The following is a 22,580-nucleotide window of genomic DNA, read 5'->3' on the forward strand; positions in this document are numbered from 1 at the left end:
ATCTATTCCTGCTTTTATACCTCATACCATAGTGGAGAGTTAAGCTACTCTACATCTTGTGACAAAGACATTGTGATTAGCAACGTCTAAAATATTTACCCTCTCTTTGACAAAGTTTATCATTAATGCAAAGGAAAGATTCATGAGGAAGCCAAGATAATAAATTTTATGGCTTTGGGGATGAATCTGAAGCAAGGAGTTAGAAATTCTATTCATTACTTCCTGGAAACTTAATGCCTCCACGAGTCCTTGAGAATCTAATCATCACTTTTCTTTCTAGGTCTTTTCTTTCTTTGACTTGATCCGCTACTGTGTCAGTGTCTGCAACCAGATTGCTTCTCACCTGCACATACATGTCTTCAGAATCAAGGTCTCTACAGGTCATTCTAATCATCACTAATGATGTAATCGGTGTCATATAGGAAACTCATGTTTTCTACAGGAAAGAATCTGAACATATTAAGAAGAATGGGATGGATAGGAACAAATATAATTTATAATAATCAATGTTGTATAACTTCCCTTCTTTGTTATTGGTAACACTCTTTTAACTATCCTGTGTGAGAATGGGAATTTCAACTCCCATCCTGTATCTTGTACATGTTGTTGTACAGGGTTTGGTCCAAGAAAGCATGCAGGAAAAGATTCCATGTGTTTGTAATTATCCTGGATTCAGAAGAAAATTGTCATGGGGAGCAGATACGCAGTGGTGGAGATTTCTGATGTAGAATATTTGCAGGACAAAAGATGATTGCTATCTAATTTTAACAAATTATCATCTTTTAGTGACATCCTTATTGCGTGTTTTCTCAAGCATTCTTTACTAAGGAACTCAGCTGGGGCACAGATACATTCCCACTGGTTTGTGAGATGAACTTGTGGTAAAGACCTTGAATTTGGATCGAAAGGTTTCCTATCTTGATATTGTTGAAGAAGTCATTTTTTTATTGCTCTGAAAAAATGGTCTCTATGGGCTTGGGAAATCCTGTTAGCATGCAAAATAATGTGGTAATTTTGTCAATCCATTTTATTTTTTTAAATAAATATATGATCTGAAAGCCAGCTTTTTTTCTGTTTTATTCATTGGAAAGATAAACTAAGTTATAATGTCATTTTTTTTTAATTTAAGCGAAATTTATTTCTGTTCTTTAATAAATAAGGAGATTCAGTCAGCTGCAGTTGTGTCTTGTCACCTTTCTATTTTATATAAACTGTTCAGCTTTTTTTAAAAAAAGTAGATTTGTGTTGTTATAATTGTCACTCATGAGAATTATCCATCTTAATGGAGTCTCAGCCTTTCCCACACATTTTCAGTAATTTCCCAAGCCTTTCTAAGCATTTATTGCAAATCTGATTTTGTCTTTTTTAGCTACTAATTATACAAATTAGAGTCAAGTATTCTCAGTAATTGCAAATCAGATTTCTTTCCATGGTACATAGATAATTCAGTTGCTTGATTGAAGAGAAGACAGCAAAAAAGATTTTAACTTTGGGTAAAGAGTATCTTCTTTCTAATTTCCTTTTATGCCATTTCCATAATCAAGGATAAGTAATAGCTGTAATGCCTCAACTTGGCAGCTTGCTTGTGCTTTTGCTGGTTCTGTCAGTCCCATGTATCATCTGGATTAGCAGTGACTTTGCTAGGTTGTGTAGCAGGAAAGGGAGAACCCTCATCACCTTTTTTTACTCGAAACTTCTCCAGCCTCAGGGCTAGGCAGGATTTGGTAGCTATGGAATAGAGTCTTCGTATTTTTTACATTTCCTAGGATTCAAGTCCTTATTCTAAATACTTTTGAAGTACCACCAAATAGGGCCCAGAACAATAAAACAGTGTGTATTAGAAGTAGTAGCAGCATCATTAGAGGTGGAATGTGGTAACAATCTGCCAACTGCAGCCATTCTCTTTGTCCCCAAATCAAGGTATATTGGCTTTCACTTCAGTTTGGCAACCCCATGCCCCTATTCCAGCCTCCCAAAACAAGTGTTCTTTGTAGAGAATTCAAGGGCCTTGAGGACTACATTCAGAGACACATAAAGAAGATGGAAAATTTGATCCTCTCTAATCACTTCCCATCTCTTACAGCTGTGAAGCAGCAGCAGTCAGTAGTGGTAGAGAAGAGAACTAGACAAGGTGATGGCTCAGTTCCTCTGGACTCTTAAACAATTCTGAGTCTCATTTCAAAAAGAAATACAGGGATCCCTCTGCCTACATCTATAGAGTTGATCTGGAGACAACAAAACAGGATTTCGAATATCTACAACAGAAGACTCCGAACTGCAACTGATGAGCTGACATTTATGGAAGAGGCACAATGTTTCCCTCTGGCTTCACGAACTGGAATTCCTAACCTCACTTTACTAGACTGGAAGAATTCCATGCTGTCCAACAGTGACTCCTTCCAGGACTCAAGACTGCATACCCGACTAGGAGTAAGAGCTGCTGTCCAGTCCTCACGGCTGTCCTGCTCTCTCCAGCATCTCTGACTCCTGTTAGACATGGAGCTGCTGCACCCTCTAACACACAAAACCACACAGCCGAAATTTCTGGGCCACTATGACCAAATCATCCTCTTCTAGCCTAGTTCATCCTCAATTTTCGTGCTTCTCCCCTCAACTGGAAACCAAACGTATGCACATTAACCACAGGAAAATTTTTATTTTGATCTTTATTCTTATCCTCACATGCCCACAGACCTCTTTTTATATATATATTTTTTTTTTATTTTTAATGCAGAGAGACTGAGGCTTGGGGCCAACTGCTATCTCTGTGGAAGACTTTATAAAAAGTGTCTCCCAGGAGAGGACAGTTGCAGCAGCTTCTAAGTAAGTCCCTAACCACCTGTGCTACTGTGTCGGCTCTGGATCATCTCTGAAGAAAGGCAGCTTGGAGCCCAGCTCCATGAGCAAAGAGGTCAAAGCCTCCCAGAGGCATGAGACAGCTGATCCCAGGGATTCCACACTCAGACACCAGCTCAATGCAAGACCAGGAGTCAGGACTCAGAGCCCTGTGGAGTGTACAGGCCGAGAGCTTGGCTGATGCTATCCTGCAGACCAGAGTCCAGAACTGGCCTGTTGATCATGTCAGTCCTGCTCACCACCACTCTTATTTCACAGTCTTTGATTTCTTCTGTTTCTTCTGTTCCTCATACTCAAGTATTTTCCGTTGGAAATACCCTGTGGGGTCAAATACAAAGTGTCAGTATCTTCTAAACTGGCCCATTTTAGGAGTAAGATCAGCAATATCCTCTGCTCACCACAGTCGTACCCCCTCAACACACGCACACACATACACACGTTCCTGCCAGGATTCATGTGCCCTGACAGGATACTGGAGATCTGGAAATTTAATCGACTCCAAACAAATGGGCCAAAAATCAGGGAGTCATTGACAGGAATTAGCTCCAGACTAAAGCAAGGGAAAAGGCCACTTTAAAATGACCTTATGTGTAGAGAAATTGCTATAAAATGTTAGCCCAGGAGATACTTTCTTAGACCCCATGTTATTTCCACTTCACTAATAAGATTACAACTCTGTTCACCTCCAGAAATGCTCTATATCTTCTTTCTCTTCCTCTCCTTCCTATACCCCCCATCCCCACCACACACACACACACACACACACACACACACACACACACACACACACATCCCTCTGGACGCAGATCACTAGAAGGCTGTCAGTTACCTGCAGGAGGATTCTTGCTTTTCTCTGCTTCTTGAATGAAAAGGGAGAAGAGCTGTGTCTTCACAAACTTCTTCACAAATCTCCTGACGGGCTTTTGGCTCAGAGCTTTATAGAAGGACCTTTCCTGGAAATGGCCTTGTCCATTTGCCTCCCGCTTGATATAGGAAGCATAATGACCCAATGTCTTGACAAAGAACTGCACAAAAGGACCTGAAACATGCTCGTTGATTTGTTCTGAAGCTGCAGGGAACAGAGACCATTTTAGAAGGAGCAGTGATTGAAACAACCCACTCATACCTCCAAGTGATTTTCATTTCAGGCTGAAAGCTGCCAGGGAAGGGGTTAAAGTAGAGCTAATAATTGTGGGTTGATTTTAAGGGACAACTGGGGTTTCCACCATTCCTTGGGAAGAACAAAATTTCAGACTGGGTCTTGCCCTGGAATATAAGATTACAGCTTTATCACTGAGACCAGTCCCAAACTACTAAGTGAGTTCATCCTAGACCTAGAAGGGAATATTAGGAACCATGTCTTCCATACAGTTCTTTGGAGAAACCCCCCCCAAAAAAGAGGGTTCTTGGACTTACTCTGTAAATCACTGATGTCCTGGCCAAGAGAGTTTAAAATGTCGTCCTGAAGCTTGGAGGGCAGAATATCTTTTTCATCACCAACCTAAGAAAGGAGACTCAACTCAGGGTCAATAGTGAGGGAGTGGTGTAGAGTGAAATGGTGACAAGGAGCATAAGGAGGGTACAAATTTACTGTCCCAGCCCCCAACTAGTCAGCCACTGTGGAGCAAAACAAGCTGATTCTTGGTCTTAGTTTAAGTCTAAACATTTGCAAATCTCTATTCCTGTGCTACTTGGCTATTATCCTTGCTCAAAAAGTACAGAGACCAGTGGCCTTACTGCTCTAATAAAGTCATTTGTCTCTTTACCATAGGCACTTTGAAAGAGAAGTCTAAGAGTTCTCACTCAACAGAAGAATTTAAAGTTCATTGAAATAAGGGGATAAGGTGAGAGTGGGCTGAGGTGTAGAAACTTACTGACATTATGAAGGTGCCATTACAGAGATTCACCAACAGGACCTGAAAGGAACACAGAACAACCACTTGATCTTGCCCCCTTTGGGAGAATTAGAACTTAGCATCTCCATTTCTACCCCTATGTCTTGAAGCCCAAGCAGCAACAGAATCAGAATCTTCAATTCTAATTCCCCGACTAATCCTCTTCTCACTATCCTCCACTTTAGAAACCTGGGGAAAAGGTTTAAAGGTGTAGGAAGTGAGGACAAGGATAGAAAGTTACGGGAGAACAGGAATACCCGGGGTTTTCCCAGTCAAGAACAAAAAGTTAGAAGAGAACAGGAACACCTATGGGGTGTTCCCAGCCAATCAAACCCTTCATAAAACTGATCACAGAGATTGCTTCTATCTGTAGCACAGTGAGAAGTTAGTAAGTACTTTGTGAAATTTATCTCATTTCAGCCTGTCAAGGCAAGTACCATTCCTGTTTAGCAGGAGAGGAAGCGAACCAAAAAAAGCTAAATCATCTGAGGTGATAACACTGTAACAGTGAGTGGAACCAATTTCCACACTTAGATGGTACAGTGTTTGGGGCTGTACAACTCCATCTACAGTGACCCCTCAATCCCCTCCCCTCCGCTCAGCTTTAGCACAGCTATGGACTTTTCTTTTTCCTTCAATCTTTTAATGCTTATAAGAGCTGGACATATAATTGCCTGTTCTACTTTGAAAACTCTCCCAAAGAGGCTGGAGAAATAATGCAATGGTTAAGGCATGCTTGCCCTGCAAGTGGCCAAACCAGGTTTGACTCCTGGCACTGTGTACAGCCCTTTCCAGCCCAAAAGGACACAGCAAAAGAAACGATCCCAGTCTCAGCAGGCAGGGAGAGAATGGCTTTGAGGACATCTTATGCCTATAGGCTGGAAATGAGGTGGTTAAGGGTATAACTTGGGAGATATGGGTTTTCTAGTACCAACCCCATCACTGCCTGAAGCCCCTCAGCCTTCCCAACCCCTGCTGGCTGACTTCCAACACACAGTTATGTTTCTTTAATTCCAAGAGTACTTTTAAACAATTGGATTTGTTTCTAGGCGGGAGAGCTAGTACAGTGGGCAGGGGACTTGCCTTGCATGGAGGAAACCTGGGTTCAATTCCTGGCATCCCAAAGTATCCCTGAAGCTCCACAAGGAGCTTCTAATTTCTGAGTGCACAGTCAGGAAGTAACTCCTGCGCATCAACCGGTTTGACCCCCAAACCCCCAAACAAAAACAAACCAAAAAGAAAATTTTGCCGAAGGCCCAATTGGTATAATGATTAGCACTCTGGGTTTTCTTCCGTTATTTGAATTGAAAATTTTCACCCAAGGTTTGGTTTGGGAACATCTAAAATGTCCGCAGCTCCTACCCATGCCCACATTTCTAAAGGGTGACGTTCTGACAGAACTGAGCATAGTCGTCTCCTCACAGCACATAAATGCTACCCCACTCCCCACCCCAGACCTCCCCACACACACAGCACACAGACACACCCAATCATTGTTGGACACTTAAATGCCTGCTGGTGCCTTCTGTGGGGGCATTCCTGGGTGCTGACAATGAAGGAATGAAAGGCCTTGCTCCTTTCTTTCCAATGGGAGCAAATAGAGGGACTGGGAAGTATCAAAGACAGCACTTGCCCTCATTAGTTATCAGCAGGGAGACAAGCTCAACTAGTCAGAGGCTGATCTGCTCGGAGATGGGCTGAAGTTGGAGCTAAGAGTGTGTAAAGATTTCTGTTGAGAAGTTGTCCCCAGAAATCTTCCCAATACTGGCACTTATTACTGTCAAGTAAGCCCTTCCTGAGATGTGCGTGGTAGTCAGGGAGTCCACTCACGCCCACTCAGGCCTTTGGCTTCTGCCTTCTTCTTGGGAGAACAGGCCAAGAACAGGAACTGCAGCTTCAGTCCTAGTGGCCTTCTGGTGTCTTCCTGCAAGCCCCTGGCGGGGAGGGGCTGCAACATCTGGGGAGCTTGAGCTGCTGCGTCAGGAAATTTCCTAACTTTGGGGGTTGGGACATTTGAAACGTAATTGCTAAACATGGGGCTGATACTCTGCCCCAGTTAGTCATAAGGCAAAGGCCTGTTCAAAGTGCATGTGTGTGTACTCAGCAGTTCAAGGGGGGCTGGGAGACGAGGAAGGGAAACAGCCTGCTGCTTGGCTCCCAGCAGTGCTTCGTGTCAGAAGATTTTTAGGAAGGCTTCCATCTTGCCTGTTTGGCCTGGGGAAGTCAGCTGGACACGAACTGAAAGCTTGCCCGTGCAAAATGGGAGAAATTACAGCAGCTTCAGTAGTAGCTTTCCTCTGACTGTGTCTCTCTCCTTGGTGGGCCCTTCCTCTATACAGAGTCTGTGGTTTCCAGGTGTACATGCACCCACAGAATTCTTTTGGCTTGAGATGATAGGAAGCTGCTCTCCTTTGAAGGTTCCTACTAGACAGCTCATAGCAGAGTGCATGTTTTGAGTTGCCCTTTCAACACTAGGATTGATTTAACCTCTTAAAACCCACTTTTACCACCAAGCCCTCCAGTGTATCTGGGGAAATGCCAAGAAATAAAAAGCTAACAACAACCAAGAGAAAAAAAAATCAAAGGGGGTTTGGACCTGTACCCTCATTAGCCAAGTAAGCTTCACACTAATGAGAGATGATTCTTGCAACAAAAATCTACATTTGAAGTCAGAATGTGCGTGGAGAGCTATATTAGCTCACTCAAGCACTCTAAATGCATCAGGTAGGGTGTGTGTGGCAAGAGAGCAGCTGAGCGAATCCACTGATGAGTGACGGGACATCCTGAAGCAGATTCATTAGGACTAGCTGGCTGGAACAGCTGGATGACCTCTGAACAAGCTACGTGCTGTCCTTTTAACCCAAAGGCAGACACCCTGGAGCAGGGAACAGGTACTTACTCTCAACTATACCTGGACGAGAGACTTGATGCAGAGTATTCCCCACTTCCTACCCCACAACCCAGACTCATCATCCCTCGAACCTGCACATCCTTATCCTCCTTTTACAGATGAGGATGCTCAGGCTAAAAGAGGGTGAGCAACAGGCTTCAAACTTGAAATCATGGCACAGCTAGTGGCATCGCTAGGATGGAATTTCGAGCACCCTGCCTCCAAACCAGACCCTCTTCTTGGTGTATCCTACCTCTTCCATGGGGCTGTCCAGGACCTCCTGCAGAAATCGCATTTGTACTCCAACCATGAAGGGGGTGGGGCAGCAGACGGTGGCCAAAAGGCTCTCAGGGACGACAGGGATGTAGGTGTGTGCCCAGTTGAAGGGATAGAGCAGAGCGGCAGCAGCATGGATGCACTGAGACAAGGTGCTGGGGACAGAGAACGGATGTCAGGGATTCTCCCAGGCCTCCAGCTTTAGCTCACACAGCAACTCCTAGGAATGCTGCCTGTGTGTGCAATGGCAAGTCTGGGAGATGCAAAGGTCAGACATGATGACTCGCAGCTCTGTGTGTGTGTGTGTGTGTATGTGTGTGTGTGTGTGTGTGTCGGGGGGTGGGGAGTGGGGTGGAAACTAGGAGAAGCCAAGGCTCTCTCCTAGAGCCCTCTCTTTACCATTAGTCTTCTCCATCTGTGACTCCCAAAAGTGGAAGAGGTTCTCAAGAAGGAGGGAGAAGAAATAAATGCCTCTATTCACACAGATCGCTGACTGAGCCCCTTCCAGAGCCTCCCCACTGAGATGAAGACGTGCAGATGGTTAATATTTGTAAGATGGCTCCTGCTGGCCAGGAAACTGAGTCAGGGGGCACAGCACATGGCTGGCAGGGCTGAGGTCCCAAGTTCAAGCCTTGGCATTACATGCTCCTTCCCTAGCTCTGGTGGGAGTGGCCCAGTACCTCCCATACCAGGCCAGACTCTGCCAAAAGTCGCTTCCAAACATTCCAAGAAACACTGAGGGTGGCCTCTATAGAAATATAGGACCCTACTTTTAAGGAACTCACCATATAGTTACAGAGATAAAGGTGAACACTGGAGTGCAAAAGAGAGGCACAGCCTTATTTCCTGTTTGGGCGGGTCCACCTCATGCTGTCTTTCCTCCCATGGTTTCTTCTAATCATGCTAGTTTAAAGTTACCAGGTTGGGAATGGGAGCACAGGTGTGAAAGCACTTCTGTTCCTTGCATGTTCAGTCCCTAGTACCATATAAGGCCCAAGCTCCACCAGAAGAGATCCCCGAGCCCAGAGCCAGAAGGAAGCCCTGTGCACCACTGGGTGTGACCCCAAATACCAAATAAACAAAGTTACCAGGTCAATGCTTGTATTAACATGGGAAATTCCTAGATTCCAGGAATCTCCGCCAGGCGATTCCTACAGGAAAGTCCCACAGGGGAATGTCCTCTGACCTTTCCAAGGAAGCATTACCCCAAGGTAAGGACTCAGCACCTCACTCTCCCCCTTGGCACACACAACTCCTCTCTCTAGTCTCCACTCAGCTGTAGTGGCTCAATCAGTTCTCCAAATGGCGCAAAGTCAAGGCCAGTAGAAACACAGATGTGGAAACCTTGTTTCAATTCTTGGCATTAACGGGGCACTTCCTATGCTGGAGAGAGTCTCTGAGCACAGAGGCTGCTGCTTGGAAGTCCCCTCCCTGCCAGCACTTCAGGGAGCTGAAAAGTTCAGAGGGAAGGATGCAGGGAGTGGTGGGAATCTCCCCAGAGAAAGTTAACCTTGAAAGGGGTCCTACCAGTAGTGCTCCCCACTTCCAGGTCAAATGACACCTGTCACTTTCACTTCCTAAACACAGAACTCAGGGGGAAGTATCACAAATCCAGCTCCACACAACAGAAATCTGCCTGCATGGCTGTGCTTTTTCCAAAGCAAAAGATACATCATCTTTTCAAGGACCAGCCTGTATGGAGTTTCTTTTGCTTATCAGATTCTTTGTGGAATTTGTAACTCAGAAACCCTACTCCCTGCCCAAGCTTCCTTTCCTCTAAAACCCATGACATTCTCCTGACCTGTTCCTAGCCTCTGGACTGCTAACATCTTTTCTTCCATCTTCCTTAAAATACAGAACTAAGGTTGCTGGTTCTGTATTTCAAGTTTTTTCCCTACCCTGGCATGAAGAAATCAACCTCTTGGGTTTTGTTTCGGTCTGCCTTCCCCATTCCCTCCTTATCATTCTCGGACTCGAAACACTCCAGAGATAAGAGATCAAGATATGACTGGGGGGTGGCGAGGAGGACCCACGCAATAGTACAGTGGGTAGCACATTTGACTTGCAGGCAGCCAACCTGGGGTTGTTCCAGGCATCCTGTATGGTCCTCTGAGCACTGCCAGGAGTAATTCCTGACGGCAGAGAGCAGGACTAACCCTGAGCATTGCTAGGTGTACCCAAAATAAAAAAAAAAAAATTAAAAAAAGAAGGAAAGAAAAAGAAAAAAGATGACTACGTACCCCTGTTTCAAACATCCATCCATCCAAGAGTGGATTTATTATTAAAATATCAATTAACCCAGCAGGGTCCTAGGTACCTACTGTGCTTTAACTCACTTACTTCTCCTTACCAGAACCTTATTAGGTAAATGCAACCATTATCTTCATTTTACAGATAGGAAAAAATCACAACTTCAAGCAGTTAGAAACCACGTGGGTCTTGAACCTCATTCTGCTGATTTCAACATGTCTGCTTTCAACCATGAGATAATTTAGAGTCCCTGAGGTCAATGACCTCGTTTTGTGTGTCTGCACCTTCCCAATTCTCAGCATCTGGCAACCAGCTGACACAAACCAAGTGCCTGTGGGATGAGTGAAGACATGGACACATGAACCGTGTGCTCCTCCTGGTCTGTCCTCACTTCCCCTAGAGCCTTTCAAAGCCAAATCACATTTGTATCCACCCTAACTAGTCATCACCTGGGCTGTTGCTGGAAAAACAGCAGGCCCTTCTCAGAGCTAAATCAGGAACTTTATACCTGACAGGCAGAAGCAATCAAGTGTGGAGATGGGAACAAGAAGATTGCAACAGCTACTTCTGGGGTCCTTGTGTGCACCAAGAGGCAGGAAGGTGAGCATCCAGGCTCACAGTCTGGTTTCAAATGAGGGCCCTCACATCTGCTGCCTGGGCCCAAGGATGCCCAACAGTGCCAGGGAGCCGTCCAAGCATTGCACCCACCTGAGATCATCTGCCAGGAAGATGATCCTTCTCTCCAGCACTGCAGAGGCAAAGATCTGGAGAATCTGCTCAAAACACAGACATCGCACCAGAGAACTGAAATCCACATGCTCCAGGTGGGAGTCCAGAGGCCTTGTTAGCGAGATGAACTGTGGAGAGAGAAGAAAGAGGGTGTCGTCGCGCTCCAAAGGCCTCAGAGTGCAGGGCCTCTCCCCACAGGCACTTTTTGAATGAGTGAAAAAGCCGAGTCTCTTTCGCCTCCGTTTACTTAGGGAAACCAAAGTTCAGAGGCGCCTAGATTATCCGGAGTAGCAGAGGTCAGGCCACTGCCTAAGAACAATGGCAAGCCTATGTGGCCTGGGTGGAGACATGAGCGATAAGAGACAGATGCAGGTGGAGGGAGAGATACAGGACATGAGCAGGAACAGCTCCAGGGGCAAAAGGCAGGGTTTGGGGTGGTCTCAGGGACAAAAGGCAGGTGTGGGGGTGGTCTGGGGTCAAAGACCCTTCTAGTACTGAGAATCTTGGCTTTCCTGGTTCATTTACTACATATGTAAATCTGGTGTCCTGAATGGGGACTAGAACCTCAGAAACATCAGGTAGGGAGGATCCAACAAGTTAAGCTTGATTTTCATCTCTATCCCTAACTGTAGCCAAGTCCCACCTGGCTGGGAGTTCTGGGAACAAGCAGTGAGTGGAGCACGAGGGAACACCCAGGGGAGTGCAGGCTCTCCAGGCAGTGCCGTTCTCTCCCATTTTACTAACCCACCTCAGTTCCTGAGTCGGGGATGAAGCTCTTGAGGGTGACAGTCTTCCCAGGAGCAGGGAAGGCTGCTTCTCGAAGGCCCTGCATGAAGGGGTAGATGACGGCCATGGAGATCTGATGCCTCTTCTCCACTTCGTCCAGGATCTGCAGGGAAAAGGGACAGGGGAGTGGCATGGCTCAAGGGGAGACTTCTGGGGGTGGGACCAACACTCGCCTCTCCAGGTCCCCTCCTTTGTCCCTCCTCAGCTCCTCCACCAACTGGTTCTCTTCTTGCTAGGAATGGACCTTCTGTTGAACAATCTGCTACTTATCTGCTGCTCCAAACCTGCTTTTTTGCTTTTTGAATCACACCAGGTGGTACTCAGGTACAAGTCAATGTTCAAGGGATCTTTCTTATGCAGTGCCCAGCGGTCAAACCAGGGTCAGTCAAAGTAAAAGTAAATGCCCACTACCTGCTGTATTATCTCTCCCTAGTTTCATTCTCTCTCTACTAATGCATGTTCCTCTCCTCTCCCTAACATCAGCACAACAGTCTTCCCAGTACTCATTCCAGAGCACAACACACTTTCTGACATGCAGGAAGGGCACCAGCCCCCTGAACAGTCAGAAATTCTGTATAATCAATCATGGACTTATCAAAGGCTTAACTGCTATCAGCCTGACATTGACAAGAAACGCTGCCAATAGGCCATTCAACACATAATTTGTATAGTATGTGTGCAAAGCCTGGCAAGCGACCTGTGACGTATACGATATGCCAAACACAGTAACAAGTCTCAAAATGGAGAAGTTACTGGGCCCGCTCGAGCAAATCGATGAACAATGGGAGGAGGTGACAGTGACAGTGACAGTGTGCTATATACTGTATTCTTAAAGTAAAATAAAGAAAATAAAGGTAAAGGCCCTCCCGTTGATCGTCGATTTGCTCGAGCGGGCCCAGTAACGTCTCCATTGGAGACTTTGTTGTTACTGTGTCTGGCATATCGAATACTCTCGGTAGCTTGCCGGGCTCTTAAGATGTAAAAAGTAACAAGGAAAAATACATTTGCATTACCGTACTTATCCATGTTACAAGTTTGCATCATCTTTTTTATATAAGAAAATCTAGGGATGGGGGACCGGAGAAATAGTACAGTGGGCAGGGCACTTAGCTTGCATGAAGCTGACCTGGATTTGAACTCCAGAACCCCATATGGTCCTCAGAACTTGTCAGGAGTGATCCCTGAGCACAGAACCACAAATAACTCCTGAGAAACATGGGGTGTGCCCCTCTCCACCCCCCAAAAAAACAATCCAAGGATGGAGCCAGAGAGATGGTACACAAAATTAGGTAATTATGTGCAGCAAGCCCAACTTCAAATCCCCTGCACCACCAATGGGTCCCTAAATACCACCAGGAATAAGCCCTGAACATAGCTAGGTGTGGTGCAGAACTAAAAAGAAAAGAAAAGAAAATCCAGGGTCAAATGGATCCACACCATTCAAATGTGTATTGTTCAATGATCCATTGGGTCCATTGGTCTTTTAAGACTTGCCATCCCCTGGCACTCCCCAGCCCAGGAGCTCTGGGCTCACACTAGCTGCATAACTAGGAGTTGGAAGAAGGCACCTTCACATAACCAGCAGCCTCCTGTGTGCTTAGAGTCTCCCACATCACCTCACTAGAGCCTCATGCCACCAGGGAGCATGAGGACCCCATCACACATCTGACAGAACAGAAAGCTGAATCTCAAGGTCAGGCGTCTTCTGAAACTTCCAGTTCCTAATCTGTGGCTCTTCCACCACCCCCACTGCTCTCAACTGAATAGAGGGGCGGGGGTCTCTGCAGGGAAGGGGGCAGACCACGCTCTAGGTTTCACTCCTACTTTCCCCTGAAATCAAGCTGACCCCCACCATAATCTGCCTCAATTTTCCCAAGTGTTTTTCTCTCCCAATAGACCCATGAAGGAGGGGGTCTTGAGGGTGCAATTCCATGGAAGATTCAGGGGGCAAACAGGGCAGCCTGAAGCGGACCCCCAGAAGTCAAGCCCACCAAACAAGCCTCCAAGGAGCCGCGCTATACCCGCCTGTACCTTGGAGAACAAGCCGAAGCAGCCGAGGCAGCTGATGATACAGTACACCTTTGGGAGGCGAGGGCCGGTGCCGGCAGGCTGGGGGGACAGAGAGGCACCTTCAGCACCACAGTGACTCCACAGTGTCACCTGATTAGGACTGAGGAGGCCTGGGTATGGTGGCTGGGGCTAGGCCATGGTGGACCTGAAACAGCTTAACTGGAGCAAGATATCACCCAGGCAAGCAAGGTGACAGTTAGTGCCAGCACCGTAGGGGAACCTGGGGCTGTAGAGATGCAGATGACTGACAAGATGAGCAACAGGACAGCGACCTGGATAGTCCTCCTGCGACGCCAAACTGAAACTCAGGGTTTAAGTTTCAGTGTGCGCGCTGGGTGCACCAAGCCAGGAGCTAAGGCTACAAACCTTGGCTCGAGGATTCTGGTGGAGCCTCCCTCTGAAGGGGGCTGATGATGAACATCAGGGAGGGCTAAAGTCCAAGGCAAGCTGGCAAAGGGCCCCTCGGGGAGAGAATGGGAGGTATGTCTTCGTGCTTGAGGATTGCTAGGGCAGGGGCTGATTTATATGGCAGCAGGTGCTGGGCTGTGCCCTTGCTACAACCATATTTGCCTGGGGACCTGGGCTTTTGCAGTTCTGCCCTGGGCAAATTCAGCGGTGGAACCCAGCCAGCTACTGGGAGGAGGGAGTGGTTCTGAGATGCACAGACCAACAGGCGCCTGCAGTAGCCGATCTTCCTGCTGCCGTCCACATTGGTCAGAACGAAGGAGAAGGTCTCCCTGAGGAAGAACGGACAACATCCGGTTTGCATTTGTTGGCTAGATTCTCAAACAGGAAGGCAGCCAGAGTCTGAGGGGTGCTGACAGCTGAGTGGGGTGAGGGAGGGCAGGGGAGCAGAGGGTAGTTACCGATTGATCCCAAGGGTAATAATAACCTCAGGAACATCTAAAGTGCTGTCTGGTCTTAAGCCTGCTTGTCTCTGTTCATTTCATCCACAGAGCAACCCTTTGAGGTGCTCTCAGTGATTCTCTCACTTCAAAGATGCAGGTTCTGAGTGAGGATCTGAGAGAGTGTTTCCTACTCAGGGTCGTCAGACTCATAAAAGCCAAAATATGCAAGTAAGGTAGGTGACCTGATCCATCCCGGGCTTGTGCTATGAGGCACTTGGGCAGGTCTCTTTCTAGGAGACCAGCAGATTGCTTCTGAATATATATTCTCCCAGAAGCCAAGTCAAAGCACTGTGGTTCTCCTTCCTGAGACAGGGCAGAGAACTACCCCTTCTCTAGTCCAGGGATAGGTGTGATTAGTTAGCTGAGAGCCTGGGCAGCTGGGCCTGCAACCGAGGAGTTTATAAGTAAGTCCACCCAGTGCCTCTACACAGGAGGGAAGTCTGAGGGGACACGCACACTCACTGCACAAGAGGCCACAGAACTGCACAGCCCTCACCTGCCCCTTGGCACCCAATTCCAGACCCCCTCTCCCATAGCTGGGCAGTTACCTGGGATACTCAGTGAGTGGTACCCACTCGTTCCCATCTGGGAAGCAGAATAAGGGAATGGCTCCGAGCAGCCGCTCCTCCTCCTCCTGTTGGCCCCGAAGCAGATTCTCCCGCTAGAAGGAACAAGAAGAGACAAGGATGGCAGAGTTCAGGGATGGGGCACAACAAGTGAGGCCAGCAGGCCTCCTTTAACGGTCTAACAGCCCTGGTAGGAGCTTCTTCATGAGCACGGGGGCTCATAGAGAGCCCCGGCCTGTCTCTGTGCACAAGCTCATTCAAAGTGTGGCAGCAAGATCCCTGAGACTGAAACAGCCCCTCCTGGACTGTTTCAAGGAACCCATGGACCCAAGTTAGAACTCATGAAGCTTTCTTACTCTTACAACTAAGAAAGGGGATTTGGACCAGCTTGTGTGCAGAAGAGCTCAGAGGTGGCGACCACATCAGAGAGATGCTAGGTCAGGAAAAGAAGCACCAGCTTAGTTAAGGATGAAGGTTAAGACAGGGTTAAGGAGAAGAGTGGCCTGTCCCCGCCCCACTCCCACCCAGCTCCAGCATAGCTGCCTCAGACAAGAAGGAACCTGATGCTTGGGCTGAGGCCACAGGCTGGGCCTCCCCACAGGCCACTCCACCTTCTCCCGACACCACCCCAGGGAGGGGCTTCCAGCAAGGAGTTCAGGCCGAAGGTAAGCTGCTCCCAGGGAAAGGTGATTAAGGGTGGAATGTGAAGGAACCCAGAGGTTCCAAAGGGACATTCTAGCCTCATTTGGGGGCAAGGCATCCTGCCAGCACATCATCCAGAAGCCAGACCTAGATTCTGTTGGTGATAGAGCCCAGGGCTGGGCGAGAAGGGAAGCAGAAGAAGCGAGACTAGAGCATGTTGGGGAGAAAAGCACACCCCACTACCCCCTTCCAAATACCACAGTCCTTTGACTCCCTGGGTCCTTACCTTGGGAAACTGGTAGGTGATTGTGGGTGCATAATTGGTCCCAGAAGGCTTTTTTTTTAGGGAAACCACAAGAAGGTATTCAAAGAAGTGCTGGCCTCCGGCGAGGTTAGGCAAACTGTATTCCTGAGTCCTTTCTGGCTCCTTGTCTGTGGCCCCAGTGTTGTCTTGTGGTGGGGCTGAAACTAAGACACAGGCTCAGTTCAGTATCTTATTGGTTCAGGACCCGGCAAGTGGAGTGTGTAGACTTCCAGCTCCCTGGAGGCTGCCAGGTCCCACTGGGGCCTGTCCAGCACCTCAAGTCATGAACAGGATCAGAGCCAGTTGGGCAGTTTCCAGCGCCTGCCCTGAGACACCTGAACCTGCGGGAAACTGCGGGGAAACTAAGAACAAAGAAACCACAGATCGGAGAGCCAAGGCAATGCCCTGGAGGCCACTCACCCCAAGTACTAAACACTGCCTCTCCCCCACAGTGCCAGTGCTGGGAATTATGTTGACTTCTGTTTAATCAGAACTAGGAGGCCCAGGATAGATCTGAGGTATAGCACTTGCCTTGAAGGCATGAGGATGTTAAAGAGTTTGATCCCTCCCCCTCCAGCCAGACTCGCATCACTGAAACGCAGCAGGCAGGAAGCACAACTCAAATGGATGAGTCCCCACTGAGACCCACAATAGAAATACGTGGCCTCCTGCCCCCACCCCATCATTGTGACATCACCAAGGAGAGGAGAGAGGTCTAAAAATAAAGGTAAAGGTAAAGGCCCTCCCGTTGATCGTCGATTTGCTCTAGCGGGCCCAGTAACGTCTCCATTGGAGACTTTGTTGTTACTGTGTTTGGCATATCGAATACTCTCGGTAGCTTGCCGGGCTCTCCGAGAGGGGCGGAGGAATCAAACTCGGGCTGGCCATGTTGGCCACTTATAAGGCGAACACCCTACCGCTGTGCTATCGCTCCTGCCCCCACCCCATCATTGTGACATCACCAAGGAGAGAGGTCTAAAAATAATCAGAAAGAAATCAGAATAAGGCCCGGGGGCAAGAGATGGGGGCTATATCAACCACCACAATGGGTATGACTGGTTCTGAAAACCAACATGGGAAACCTCCAGGCTTGGACCTCCGGGGGCCTGGTAGAGGTCGAACTATAAAAAGAAAAGGAGGAAGACACATTTCAAGGAAGCAACCATGGAGAAAGTACAATTTAAGAAAGGAAGTGGGTAATCTAGTCCAAACCTGGTCGGCGTCGTGGCAGCCGAAGAGGACTCCGTTTGCGGAAGAGCCTGAGCACGCCTCCTACCACTTGTCCTTCCATTGTCTCAGAGGGACTTCCCTCTCCAGCACTGCCTGGCTACCAAAAGCCCGAGAAAGTGGCCACTGCTTTAGTCTCCAACCACAACTCGATAGAGCCAAGCCCCGTGTTGTCCTCCAAACGGGGAAGAGAAGTTGCCATCCTGGGCACCCACGGTCTGGGCGAGAAGGATGTGATGGGGCCCAGGAAGGCAGCAGAACAGCCGCACTGTCAGAGGCAGCATCCTGGCAATGCAGCACAGACCTCAGCTCCTCCCAAGAGCCCCAGGGTGTGGTGAGAGAAAAGGTCACGAGCTCCTCCAAAGCCCAGCTGCTGGGCTGGGCTAAGGACTTTGCTGGGTTACGCACTCTGCAGGGGGATTATTTCCTACTCCCTTGAGTATAGAAAGCCTGATAACCTTAGCACTGCACTGTCCTCCCATTGTTCATCCATTTGCTCTAGTGGGCACCAGTAATGTCTCCATTGTGAGACTTGTTGTTATTGTTTTTAGCATATCGAATACACCACAGGGAGCTTGCCAGGCTCTGCAGGCTGCAAAAAGCCTGATAACCTTAAGGCCAAGGAAAGGGATCCTGTATCACCTTGACTTGGATTCCTGACCTTTTGCTTACTCAACCGTAGCCATGCTGTAAGGTCATCAGCTGATCTGAAGTTCCAGGATTTGAGCTCCATGAGTAAGCACACAGGCACAAATACCACCCAGAGCTGGGAGGCCCCGGCCTCCCCATGGAAGAGGACTGGAGTTGACCTAAATGATAAAATTGGTCTGACCAAAGAGGGTATCATGCAGACCAATTCAGACTTAGGAGCCTCCAATCCCAGTAGCTAAGCAGAAAGCAAAGTCCATCTCTGAGCCGACACTCTGGATTCTGTTGGGTCTTTTATCTCCCACACAGGCTGACTAGGATAAACTTTTCTCACTGGAGCCCTGTTCTGAGGCTCTAGCAGAGAATACATCTTGTTTACTGACTCAGGAAGTTCCCCCAGAGTAGGGGACTAGTTGCATCAGGAAATTGAGGGTCATTTAGTGGCAGTGGAAAGTGTCTGGGTATTCTCTGCCCTATCCTTACTACTTCCATATCTTACCCATAATTGGCCAAGGGTGGTTCCACTCAAACTAACAACAGAGCAGTTACCCTGGAGTTGTAATGGTGTCTATAGAGGCAGCATCTAGGGGCTGAGAAAGATTTAAATAAATAAATAAATAAAAACCATCCTAAAATCCCACAGAAGCCTTTGTTGTTTTGTTTCGGGGTCATACCTGGAAGAGCTTAAGTCTTACTTCTGGCTCTGCACTCCAGGGTCACTCATGGCAGTGCTCAGAGGACCACATGTGGTGCCAGGCATAGAAAGGGGCTTGGTCACATGCAAAACAAGGACCTTAATCCCTGTACTATCTCTCTGCCCCTCCTACCCTTTAACCATTAAATCACAAAATACATGTGATACAAAATTAAAGGAGTTGGGCCAGGAAACTGTCCCTTAGAGAACCAGAAAGGTCAAAGGGCTTGGTGTCAATCTTCCCACTTGTCAGGAAGTATCAGTTGTCCAGGAAAAAAGAGGGTACTGAGAGAGGGGCATAGCTGCCTTGCTCCTGAGCTTCAGATCTGGCAATTATGGGACTAGCAAGAGCAAGCTCAGTGTTCCAGCCATGCTCTGGCACAGAGGCTCGTCACGGTTCATAAGGATGCATGGAATGCTGGGATGACATAAGCAGTGACCCAGAAGACACAGCACCCGCACCACAGAGCCACACCTTACTCACAGCCTGCACACACCCAAGCAAACCTCATGATCTATCTGGAGGAACCAGCCTCTTCTTGAAACAAACTGGGAAACTGAGGCAGGGACTCATTCAGGGGTTATTTACAATGAGCAGACATGATTGTGCATGAAAATGATGAGGCCTCCAGGCCAAGCTCCAGGCGCCCTCTGAATGCAGCATGCACCAAACCTTCACCCAGTGCGACACCACTCCTTGTTTGCACAGGACTGAGGAGCAAAAGCCTTTCATCAGATCTGAAGAGATTGTTCCTCTCCCTGAATCCTGAGTGCTGCACTTTCAGTCATTTTCCTCCTTCTTCATCAGGAGAGCCCAAATAACCGCAAAAGGAACAAAATCAACAAAGTGACCAGATCTTTGAGTTGAGAACCCAGAATTTTTTTTCCCAAAGGCTGCTTTCTCTACACAGGGTCCCCTTTCAAAGGGAGCTGTCAACAGAAGAGAAAACCTGAAAGCTAGTACCCCTCAAACATACATGCTTCATATAATTACATAATTCATCTCACTTCCTAGTGCCCTGTAAAGGGATGATTGTCCTGTTTGTAGCTGAGGAGGGAGCCACCCTTTCTAGGGAAGTCCAGACTCTGGTTCCACTTGTTCCTCCACAGAAAACCCCTCCCAGTCACCTGATGGAGGCTCCCAACTGTACAATGGAGATGAAGAGGTTCCTGCAACCGAGCTCCTCTTCTTCCACCACCACCACAGGTCCTGGTCCCCACCATAATGATTTACACACACACACACACACACACACACACACACACACACACATACCCTTCTACCACACAACTGCCCAAGAAGAAACTCCCAAGGAGGAATCCCCAAGAGGGTGCACCCAGAGGTCAGTTGGAGACTGTTGGCAGGGTGAAGGTTCAGGTGCCAGAGCTTAGGACAGGTAATACTGGCTATTACTCCCCCAGCAACATCATCAGCTTGGTGGCTGGCGAGCAGGAACTCAGGAAAACATGGAGCTCCTCACACAGACCTTTGAAGGTTGAGGGATACCAAGTGAAAGGAGCAAGAAGGCAGGTGAGGGCACAGAGTCAGGTGGCTGATCCCTCTGGGTGGAGCTGATCCCTGTATTTGGGAGAACCATCAGGTTAGGGAAGCAAGTGTCAGGAGAGCAGACAGGGCACTCTGGGGTTTTCTGAAGTCTGAGACTTGGAATGAGGTGGAGGTGGTGGTTTCACCCTTGACTCCTGGATGTCAGGGAAGTAGGGAACTGTCTGAAATGCTCCCACTGACCTTCCAACCTGCTTTCTTCCGCAGGAGGTGACTATGGACAAAGTGACTGTGAGCTATGACATTCAGAGGCAATAGATGTCAAATGAATGAAAGCAAACCTGGACCTCTCCTGGCCTTCCTTCACCAGCCAGCCAGCGATCCCTTTAAGAAGAAAGGAGAGTTTTGGCTTCGAACTTCACTCCCGCAATCCTGGATGGGAGCAAGGATTCTCTCTTGACATCTTGACAGAAGCAGGATGCAGCAGGAGTGACAGAATGATACATCTCTGTTGCACATTCTCTCTCTCTCTCTCTCTCTCTCTCTCTCTCTCACACACACACACACACACACACACACACACACACACACACACACACACAGCCTCCATTCCACTCCAGAGGCTTCCTAAGCAATCTTCATCCCGTCCCGGAGTCTCCCTGGGTCAGGGATATGCGCGCATCTCGCATGGGATTTTGGGGGTGCCCAGAGCGCTGATCTCTCCGGGGGACCCAGTGGCCCCTGCAGCAGCGGGGAGGGGCGGGTCCCGAGCGGTCGCAGCAGCCCTGCGGTTGCACCACAAGTTTCTTGATCCGGAGGACACGTGGCCCCGGGCCCCAATGTCGTTTCCGGGGACAGCCGGCGCACTCGCCCGAGGCCTGCCCACCGCACTGACCTCCAGCCGGGTCCCCACCTGCGCCGACCCGCCTCCACCTGCGCCTCCCTCGCACCCACCTGAGCCCCTGCGCCCGCGCCCGCCTCCGGGCGGAGTTCCCGGGGCCCGCGCCCCCACCCCCGGCGCACCCCGGCCCCGCACTGACCCCCACGGCCTCGCTTGAATCGCAGGCTGGATCGCAGGCGGCGGCCGAGCCCGTCCATGGCCCTCGGCTCCGTGCGCCCCTCCCCCCGCGCACCCCGACACTTTCGCTTTCCCGCGGGGCCCCCGGCGTGACCGGCTGCGGGGCGGCGCACCTTCTGCCCGGCCCAACCCCCGCGCACCTGGGCGGGCCCGCTCTGCCCGGGGCCCCGCGGGGCGACGTGGGGTGACCGCGCTCGACGTGCGTCCGGGAGAGGCGGCGCCACCCTCGGCGGGGTGCGCGGCCAAAGCTGCGGCTCCGCGCCCCCAAGTCCCGGCGTGTCCCGGCCGCCTCTCGGCCCCGCGCTCCGAGCCCCCCCGGCCCCGCGCCCCGTCTGGCCGTCCCGGACCCATCCCTGCAGGCGCCTGAGGTGTCCGAGTTGTCACGTTTCCAGCTACTCCGGCTCGCTCTGGTCACTTCTGTAGCCCGGGGCCTGTCCCTGGTCTCTTGCCGTCTGCTGTCCTTCCAGCCGCAGGGCTATTTACCTTTCCGCAGAGAAGTGGAGCGAGGGGCACCCTCTGGGCTCCGCAGAAGGGTCTGGAGAGGCGCGGGGAGGAATGCGGGAAGAGATAGAGGCTTTGCCTTGCCTTCCCGGCATAGGGGTTCTTGGGGACGAACCCTTAAAATCGGGGCAATCGATTGAAAGCTGTTTGTGAGCTCATAAACGATGCAAATTTAAGTGATGATGACATGAATGATAATGATGGACCATCCGCACTACTCCTAATCCCAAGTTCCAAGGCAGGCGTTCACCTCTTCCTCCTGCCTCTTCACCTTCATTGCTTTATAAAGAGGACCGGATTCTGAGCGCCATGCATCTAAGACCAAGTCCAAGTTGTTCTTGGGTTTTCTGCTTTGGCTCCCAGGACCAGCGTCCTGAGCCTAAGAAGGCCGGAGGGGACACAGAACCCACCTGCACTTTCTCCATTTGCAGCCATTTTTGCGGCTGTTTAAGTGTGGGACCTAGCGGAAAGAAGACAGTTGGGCAGAAATCTATATTTGGCATTGATGAAAATGACACCCACACCTCTAGCCCCTTCTCTCCTCATGTCAGATCCTTAGGGACTCTCCTGGCGGTCTGTGAGGTGAGCAGAAGGGAGGACTCTTAGCCCTAGTATTAAACTGTCTGGTCTTAGCCAGGAGATTCTAAAAGTTGCCTCTACTCTGGAACTGTACAATTTTGTACTTAATTACACGGTCTGTTTCTGTGTATTTCCTCATGCAGCACACATCTGTTTCCCAAATACCGTCTCTTGCTT

General features: G+C 49.1%; 2 protein-coding genes across 4 annotated transcripts in view; one reads left to right on the top strand and one right to left on the bottom strand.

Moving 5' to 3' along the window:
- Positions 1-1,062, top strand: part of CEPT1 (choline/ethanolamine phosphotransferase 1) — a 37,528-nt gene extending 36,466 nt beyond the window's left edge. For all 3 annotated transcript variants that reach the window (XM_056122827.1, XM_056122825.1, XM_056122824.1), the window contains exon 9: positions 281-1,062. In XM_056122827.1, coding sequence (XP_055978802.1) covers positions 281-400 — 120 coding nt within the window. In that variant the 3' untranslated portion in view covers positions 401-1,062. The remainder of the gene's footprint in view (positions 1-280) is intronic.
- On the bottom strand, positions 1,060-21,415 carry DENND2D (DENN domain containing 2D). Its single transcript, XM_056122823.1, has 12 exons — positions 21,286-21,415; positions 16,155-16,336; positions 15,209-15,321; positions 14,420-14,489; positions 13,714-13,791; positions 11,645-11,785; positions 10,876-11,024; positions 7,895-8,072; positions 4,731-4,772; positions 4,273-4,357; positions 3,686-3,925; positions 1,060-3,174 (listed from the first exon to the last, which is right to left on the bottom strand). The coding sequence occupies exons 1-12, from the start codon at positions 21,341-21,343 to the stop codon at positions 3,104-3,106; spliced, it is 1,407 nt and encodes a 468-aa protein (XP_055978798.1). The 5' UTR covers positions 21,344-21,415; the 3' UTR covers positions 1,060-3,103.
- Between the last annotated feature and the right edge of the window lie 1,165 nt (positions 21,416-22,580).

The sequence above is a fragment of the Sorex fumeus genome, unplaced genomic scaffold (assembly GCF_029834395.1).
Source record: "Sorex fumeus unplaced genomic scaffold, SorFum_2.1 ptg000047l, whole genome shotgun sequence".
In the NCBI taxonomy this organism is placed as follows: domain Eukaryota; kingdom Metazoa; phylum Chordata; class Mammalia; order Eulipotyphla; family Soricidae; genus Sorex; species Sorex fumeus.